Genomic DNA, 8,768 nt, shown 5'->3' with positions numbered 1-8,768 from the left:
TGGTGATTGACGTTGAACTTGGTAGGGAGGGTCGCGGTTCAATCCCCCGCAACTGCGATCGAAAGACGCTGAAACTACTTAATATCAGAACTGAATCCCGAACCAAATTAAACTGGTAGTGAAAACAAAAAAAATTAAAAATTTATGCATTATAAGTGACATGCACATATACATATTACATAGTAGTACTAGTAGTAGCAAATTATAATTAAAGTGGGGGCACCAGCCCACACAGCCATATACATGGCTCCGTCCCTGGAGGTAAATGATAGTTACATTGCACCAAATAATTCACCTTTATTATGTTTGGTTACTTATATGAGATGTTAAAGAAGTTTCACATCGGTTTTAAGATGACCTGAATATGTACATAAAGTAGAGATAATTTTTACCTTACAAGTTGATTTTGTAGGGTTTAGTTAAGTCCAACTCTCAATTTCAAGATGGTATCTGAGCCTCCTCCATGATCCATTGGGTCGCCTGTTATCAGGTTTTTAATCGGTCCATCCATAATTTATATCCGCGCACCAAGTCCATAGTGATAGGCGCGAAGGGCAATTCTCACCTTACAAACTGATTTTGTAGGATTGAGTTAGACTAAGTCTCGATTCTAAAATCTTCACCGTATAAGTGATAAAAGTAAATTCGACAAAAATAAAATATAAAAATGAAAAAAAAAAAAAAAAGCCTAATCAGTGTTGTATTTAATCCAAGTGGCCTGCATACTTTCAATTCAATAATAAAACAACAATTTATATCAAAATCTCAATCCCTCTCCTTCCTCACTCTCATCACAAAATGGCACATCCACATGACCAAATATATGCTTTGGAGAAGATGTTGATTTTTAACTGCATCTTAACATTGATAACATTCGACTCTTCTACCAGCTTGTTGCTAAGAGCAACTTTATGCAACAATATCTGTATTGTGATGGTTTCATTAATGTGTTTCTTCTCCTCCGCCGTTCTCTCCTATGCCCTTATTCTATTACTCGACCACTTCCACCACAAGATCAACCGTCTCTTCGTCCGCATTGCAATGATTATCTGTGTCATCGGACATGTCTGGGGCGTTCGCTGTTTCATCATCCTTTTCTACTACCATTCCTTCGCTATCTGGAAACCCACCTCTTGTGCTCTCATGCTTATTCTGGATTTGATTTTTCTCTACAAGCACTTCATACCATACTTGTGAGTGATAGACTATGATAATGATCCATTAATTGGTGTTTAGTGTAAATGTAACTAGCATCTTCTATTAGTATTACTAGCTAGTTTGATTTTAGTTTCTTCTTAGTTCTGCTGCTAGCATCTTCTATTAGTATTATTAGTATTAATTAGTTGCCATTTTAATCAAATCCACCACTTCCATAACTGAGGCTTGCTTGTTTATAAAAATTGCATGGTTCCACACCCTTATCAATTTTTGGTCAGATTTTATTTACTTCGCAGACGAACTCCAGATTATCAGGATCTCCTTTCCCTAAGAACTAAATGATTAATACAACAATAAAAGTGAGGTAGGAGTATATTTTTTTTCGGTTAGGGGTGTAACTGAAGAGGTAGGAGTATTTTAAGTATTTTTTTCGGTCAGACTTAACATTATAACCAAACTCATATTCAAACATATAGTAGCTTAAACTCTTGAGGGTCAATAATTTCTTGGTGTGAGCTATAGGTAGTTATTTCAACCATGGCATCTTCATGACTGTTATCTGCCTTGCAAGTTTGTGATAGTGACACCATTCCTCGAATTCGAGTCATGACTATGTTGAGAGTTGAGACTGAGATGACTCTCCTTTATGCTCAGTCTGCCTTTGAATGAATGCATTGTTAAGCATTGAAACAACTGTTGCCATAGTAGGTCTCTCATTCGCAATTTCTTGCACACAAAGAAGTCCAATATGTATGCATCTCAAAATGTCATCTACATAATCTGGATTACATATTTCTGGATCAATCAAAGATATAATCTCCTCTTCATTCCACAGTTTCCATGCCTTAAAAAAACCAAACAAAGAAGAATAAATATCCAGTATATATGGACGTAAATTTGAAATATAGTACTATAATGTAGCAAACATAAAATAGAGCCTTAATATGAATCAACATGAAGATTAATTAATTTGGAATGACTGACATATCTTAGTTAATTTGGACCAAGCAGGATCACCATAACCTGAATAATTAACAAAATTTAGTTCAGAATTTGGTTTTTAATTGGACTAAAAGTTGAACAGGTATTATTCTTCAACACAGTAAACCTTGTCATACTTCTTGGATGTTCTATTAACTGAGATGCAATCTATGACTACTTGTGTAATAGAAATTTGAATGCATATATGTTTGGTTAGTTCTGAGATATAAGTTAAAATAATAAATGTTGTAGAAATACAAATACCTGAACGTTTAGACCAAAAGAAATAGGCACAAGAAACAACAATAATTGTTGCCACGATCACTATAGCTATAACTATTGCTGTAGTAACATTTCTTTTCCCATCTGTATCTATAGCTGTTTACATAATTTAGTTCAGAATCTAGTTATTGGACTAAAATTTGAAGATAAATTTTATACACATTATATTTATCATAGAAAAAATAAACAAAATTATAGCTATGCACACTCACCAAATTCTGAATAATCTAGGTATGTAAAGATCATAGTCACACGGTTCGCAATTCACTTCGGTACGCGGTACGAATTCGGGTACGCGGGGGTATACAGAGTCGGTACGCCATTTGGGTTCATGGTACGTTCAAATATAATATATTCCAAAAATAAACCCACAAAGTATCAGGCATACTTTGAGGGAGAGGGAGATAGTACAATGAATAACAAAAAATAAATAATAAGACTAATGAATTACAAAAACTCAATCTAATAGATTCCTAAGGTGTAGTTATTCAAATGATCAAAATCCCACATAAATAGCAACTAGTCCCATAACCATCACAATTTCACAAAGCCAGTTTTCAACACTGGAGCACTGCTAGTAGGAGCAACAGCTGGACCTTGTTCTAACTCTGCTGGAGAAAGTGCAGGAGAAACTCCACTGTATTCCAAATTTCCAACACTGCTAGAGAAGGCTTTTTAACCCCTGTAACTTTCTATTTTGTATCTTTGCTTCCTCTCTTGGTATATTTTATGACATGCAAGAGGTTTAATAAAATTTTGATGTTTAAAAAAAAAAAACTAACAAAATGAGCTTTGTGAAAGCTAGGAGTATGAAGAGGAAAGAAGTCCAACATTGCTTAGTTTCACAAGTAGTAGTATGTTAGTATTATATGACGAATGTTACTATGTTAATATAGAAGAAATTTCAAGTCCCACATCGAAGAAGTTGTAAATATTGGAGAGGGCAAGTGGGTATAAATACGTAGTAGCATAGGCTCTTATCTTTAGTGGGGCAACAAGGTGCATCTACACTTGTGGGCCAGTGCCATTTCCACTTCCAAAATGCAGTTAAAGGTTCGACATGAATCAAGTCAAGCATTGACTTCCTGCATCAAATGCATAAGCAGTACAAGAACAATTATTCAAACACATAGTTCGACATGAATCAACAGTAATATATGTAAAGGGTTGAGAGGATGTAATTGTGTACATAGTAGCATCTCCAATTTTGATCATGTAAAGGGTTGAGAGGGTGAGTAAAATATGTAACATGTTTCCTTGCACACTAAGTCCCAATATGTTTGGATTTCATTATATATTTTATTGGGAGTGCAAGGAAACATGTTGGGATATGTCTCTGGTGGAATACAGAATGATTATCTGTGCCAAGATCAACCGTCTCTTTGTCCGCATCACAATGATTATCTGTGCCATTGGACATGTCTCTGGCGTTTGCTGTTTCTTCGTCCGCGTCATTCTCTACTACAACGGTTTCTTTGTCTGGAAATATGCCGCTGGTGCTCTCGTCCTTATTCTGGATTTGAATTATCTCTACAAGCACTTCATACCATACTTGTGGATGGACTATGATAATGATCCATTAATAGGTGTTTAGTGTAATGTAACTGGTATGAGTGTGTCCTACAATGGGAAATATATTGTTATTGGTTATGTTAGTTATTTATGGTACTTCAACTTGGTCTATTTTCTTCTCTATCTAACTCGAGCGATAATTATGTTTTTTCTACAACCCTTCATCGAAGATAGAGACGATGTATATTTTTTTATTTGTTTTTTCCTTATATAGTATATTAACATTTTAAGCATTCTTAATAACAAAAATCTCTGTTTGAAGTTATATGAAAGTACAATTTAATAAAAACAAATGGTTGGTCAGACTTTACTAGTTTATAACGAAATTCACATTCAATCATATATATATAGTAGCTTAAAGTCTTGAGGGTCCATAATTTCTTGGTGTGAGCTATAGGTAGTTATTTCAACCATGGCATCTTCATGACTGTTATCTGCCTTCCAAGTTTGTGATAGTGACACTATTCCTCGAATTCGAGTCATGACTCTGTTGAGACTGAGACGACTCTCCTTTATGCTCAGTGTGTCTTTGAATGAATGCAGGTTGAGATGGACGAGGAAATTTAACAATCTCACTGTTAAGCATTGATACAACTGTTGCCATAGTAGGCCTCTCCTTTGCAATTTCTTGAACACAAAGAAGTCCAATATGTATGCATCTCAAAATTTCATCTACATAATCTGGATTACATATTTCTGGATCAATCAAAGATATAATCTCCTCTTCATTCCATAGTTTCCATGCCTTAAAAAAAACCAAACACAGAAGAATTAATAAATACCAATATATATGGATATAAATTTGAAATATATGACTATAATGTAGCAAACATAAAATAGAGCCTTATTATGAATCAACATGAAGATTAATTAATTTGGAAAGACTTACATATCCTAAGAGGCTAAGTGCTTGATCGTGATTATAGAAACTTGTGTTTTTCCTACCACTTATTATTTCGAGGAGTAAAACTCCAAAGCTAAAAACATCTGATTTCTCTGAAAACAATCCTTCCATTGCATATTCTGGAGACATGTATCCACTGAAATTAAAATTTCATTGTCAAATATGACTCATGGAATGATAATAGAGTAAATTTTTGCTCTTCAATTGCATATTTATTGGATGTAAGATTACTTACTATGTTCCCATAATCCTTCTTGTATTTCCCTCATTTTCGCTACTTCCAAAGATTTTAGCCATACCAAAGTCGGATATTTTTGGATTCAACTCTATATCCAACAAGATATTACTCAGCTTTAGGTCTCTGTGTATTATTCTCAATCTCGAATCTCTATGAAGATAAAGCAATCCTCGAGAGATTCCTTGAATTATATATAGCCGTTTTTGCCAATCTAAAATCTTCTTTTTTACTGGGTCTGTTGAAACAATGGAAAGTAAGGTAATCATAGTGAATGCAACTTTTGGTCAAGTGAAAAGATGAACTAGGTAAATTTAATTGTATATCATAGAAAGAGTTTGAAAAAAAAAATGTGCATCAATATTTTTCTATATTAAATTCAATCTACCTCAAGATACACAAAAAAGAACAAGTTTAGCAGATGTATACTAACCAGATAGATAAAAATCTAAACTGTTATTAGGCATGTACTCATAGACCAACATCTTTTCTTCTCCTTCAATGCAGCACCCTAAAAGTCTTACAAGATTGCGATGTTGAAGCTTTGAAATCACAATCACTTCATTCATAAACTCTTCAAGACCTTGTCCTGATGTTCTTGAAAGTCTTTTTACTGCTATTTCTAATCCATCTGGCAATTCTCCCTAGAAATGTTTTCGAGAAAAATGATAACATTATATTACAGAACATCAATATAAATTTTTTACAAGATTTAGTTTACCTTGTACACTGAACCAAAACCACCATGTCCAATCTTATTAGCTGAACTAAAGTTATTTGTTGCTGTTGAAATGTTTTTGAACTCAAATAAAGGAAGGTCCTCTATTTTAACTTGTTTCACATCTCCACTTAGATTTGCAATTTGGTTTTCTTGATTGGTTTGCCCTGTATTCAAAACAAATATTTTTTGTAAATATTCAAAATCCAAATAACTTTTGGTGATGAGATATCTCAGAATTGGTCAATATATATTTGCTTAAAGAGACACTCCCTCCGGCCTTAGTTATAAATCAATATTCAATTTTCAGATTCATTGAATAACTAATATATCCGAATAATATTAAAGACCAAATACATAAGTTATTCAATGAATCTGAAAAATAGAAGGAGTATTAAATACTTAGGAAGATCCATGAATTCAAGAAATAGAAATACCTGAACGTTTAGAAGACCATGACCAAAAGAAATAAGCACAAGTAGCAACAATAATTGCACCCACTGTCACAGTAGCGATGATGATTGGTGTAACATTTTTCTTCCCATGAATCTCATTTGTTTGTATAGATGCTATTAACAAAATTTAGTTCAGAATTTGGTTATTGGACTAAAAGTTGAAGAATAAATTTTGTACACATTTATCACAGAAAAAATGAACAAAATTATAGCACGAGCTATGTAAACTCACCAAGTTCTGAATAAGCTTGGCGTATGAAAAGATCGATGCCGCCACTTGTAAACCTTACTATGTCAATTAATTTACCACTCCAAATCAAGCACTGAATTCCATTATCAAATCCATAAGCTGTGCAATTACAATCATTCAAGCACCGAGCTCTACATGCATCCTCAGAAAGATATGATTGCTCAACAAAATCCGGTGGTTTTGTCGTCTGTAGTTTTATAAACCCGTCTTCTTCACCATCTAATGCACTCCTATTATTTTTCACCCTCTCACACTTTAGTGATGCTCTTCTCACACACCCATTTATCCATATTAGTCTATTCCATTCGTCGGCATTTTTTGGCTCAAAACCTTTCAAACATGTACATATTGGCGCCGAATCTTTAAAATCACAGCTTCCATTAGGACCACAAATACCATAAACATCACATTCGTTTTGTTGAACAACCCTTTTCCTAACTTGAATCCTATTGATCCATGCAGTATACACAAGGTTTCCTTCATAACTCACCACAAGGGTTCCAAAGTAAGAACTATTTGGCAATGTATATGTAATCTCAACAAGACTTCCATTATCTTTTCTTGTAAAGGTAAATCCATTTAGATATGCAGAAGTAGACAACAAATTTGTTCTCAAACCAAGAAAAGCTTGACCATTCCATGGACCCGAACGCCAATGAGGTTGTTTTTGGTTCCATATAAAAATTTCAGGAGCACTGAGACGCTCAAGGCCGCCAGTAAAGTTTCCAATAGCTGGATCAGAAGGACTTTTCCATGAAGTAGCTTCTACTCTTTCTCCTGTTATTTGGTTTGTGCTTATTATGATATTCGGAATGAATGTATCAGTTGGATGATTAAAACTCGACCATATTATCCTGTCTGTCATTAGAATTAAAATCTGATTCATTAATTATTCAATGAATTTGAAAAGTGATTTTTTGCTTATATTTGAAATCAGAGGGATATAAGTGATATAATCCCTCAATCAAACATACAATCTCACTATTCACGCGACTTCTATCTTGGATTGTAATATGTAAGTTCGTAACTATAACTAATAACAAACTACTAAAAAATAAATATTTCTAATACCTGTAGTGTCTTCCTGCAAGACGAGATTTCCAGTATTTTGAAGCTGAACAGTGACATTAAAATTTGGTACAATATTTGAGACATTTGATGACCATATAATATGTTTTTGTCCATTTAGTGCTAAAAGGTTTGTGTTGTCATCAGATATGATGACAACACCGGAAAAATCATGTAATGGTGTTTCTCTGTTGGCTACCCATACGACGTTGGATTCAGTGACATACCATATTCCTACGTAGCGATTTGTTGTGTTGATGGGGCTGAAGAATCCAAGCTTGAATGCGCCGTCCGCAGAGCTTATAGTTTCAGAATCTTTGATCAATATTTGAGACTTTGTAATTGTATTCACAGAAGCAGTGCCAATGTTCAATATAGTGCAAAGGGTCGAGAGAGTGAATAAAATATGTAACATGTTACCTTGCACATTATTGAGTCCTAACATGTTTTGATTAATTCATGATTTCATTATACCATTCCATTATTATAAGAACAAAGGGAGAAGGACACTACAGTTGACTATTTACTTATCTTTGAATTTTGTAGTTGAAAGTTGAAATTGTACGTAGCAGCATAGTATTAGCAACCACATCATCTTTTTTACACTTTTCTTTTAGTATAAGTGTTGTCTTCACATCGCTAATTAAGAAAAAAAAAATTTCTTGGGTTGGTGCATTGGTATTGGCTTGGGACTTGAGAGTGTTCTCCTCTTGAGGACTGAAGTTCGATTCTCCCTGGTGTCAATTTGAGTGGGCTAATTTAGCTTCTTCAAAAAAAAAAATGTCAAAAATTCTTTGGTGGTCAGATATTCGATTCCTGAGAAAATTCATTTAAAAGGAGAAAATTCATCTTGTGTATCTCCGACCAAGATTAGTTACCCCTAAATGGCGATGAACACTTCGTACATGACACGTTTCAAAAGAATGACACGTTTCAACCATGGCAAGTTGTAAATGTAAGTAGTAGATGAACATGACAGCCCATAATCAATTATCTGACATCAAGTTGTAGAGACATAACTGATTTTGTATTTTTGTCCACATTAAATGGTCGGAAGGAAAAATTCAACTTTGGGTACTGATATTGGAATTTGATGTGGTTCTTAGCAGCTCTATATTCAATGCATGATCATTTTATCATGCGAA

The 8,768-nt window shown here is 34.0% G+C and overlaps 1 protein-coding gene across 2 annotated transcripts; it reads right to left on the bottom strand.

Annotated features, from left to right (window-relative positions):
* Positions 1 to 4,089: 4,089 nt before the first annotated feature.
* LOC123907968 (G-type lectin S-receptor-like serine/threonine-protein kinase At1g11300) lies at positions 4,090 to 8,725 on the bottom strand. 2 transcript variants are annotated; one of them, XM_045958449.1, is made up of 8 exons: positions 7,627 to 8,725; positions 6,538 to 7,413; positions 6,288 to 6,419; positions 5,854 to 6,017; positions 5,566 to 5,776; positions 5,133 to 5,370; positions 4,883 to 5,033; positions 4,090 to 4,738 (listed from the first exon to the last, which is right to left on the bottom strand). In XM_045958449.1, the coding sequence occupies exons 1-8, from the start codon at positions 8,066 to 8,068 to the stop codon at positions 4,424 to 4,426; spliced, it is 2,529 nt and encodes an 842-aa protein (XP_045814405.1). In that variant the 5' UTR covers positions 8,069 to 8,725; the 3' UTR covers positions 4,090 to 4,423. The 2 variants fall into 2 exon arrangements, with proteins under 2 accessions (XP_045814405.1, XP_045814406.1); XM_045958450.1 differs by lacking the exon at positions 4,090 to 4,738 and having other exon boundaries at positions 4,897 to 5,016; positions 7,627 to 8,211.
* Positions 8,726 to 8,768: the final 43 nt, after the last annotated feature.

This window comes from Trifolium pratense, linkage group LG2 (assembly GCF_020283565.1).
Source record: "Trifolium pratense cultivar HEN17-A07 linkage group LG2, ARS_RC_1.1, whole genome shotgun sequence".
In the NCBI taxonomy this organism is placed as follows: Eukaryota; Viridiplantae; Streptophyta; class Magnoliopsida; order Fabales; family Fabaceae; genus Trifolium; species Trifolium pratense.
Note: the sequence above shows the minus strand (reverse complement) of the source record. Positions and strands in the feature narration are given on the sequence as shown.

What these genes read in the sequence shown, in the direction of transcription:
- LOC123907968 (XM_045958449.1), bottom strand. Translation starts at nt 8,068, where the DNA reads ATGTTAGGACTCAATAATGTGCAAGGTAACATGTTACATATTTTATTC. An exon ending in TTTAGATTTTTATCTATCTG is followed by an intron (nt 5,371 to 5,565) that starts GTTAGTATACAT and finishes TTGTTTCAACAG; the next exon opens with ACCCAGTAAAAAAGAAGATT. An exon ending in AGAAGGATTATGGGAACATA is followed by an intron (nt 5,034 to 5,132) that starts GTAAGTAATCTT and finishes TTTTAATTTCAG; the next exon opens with TGGATACATGTCTCCAGAAT.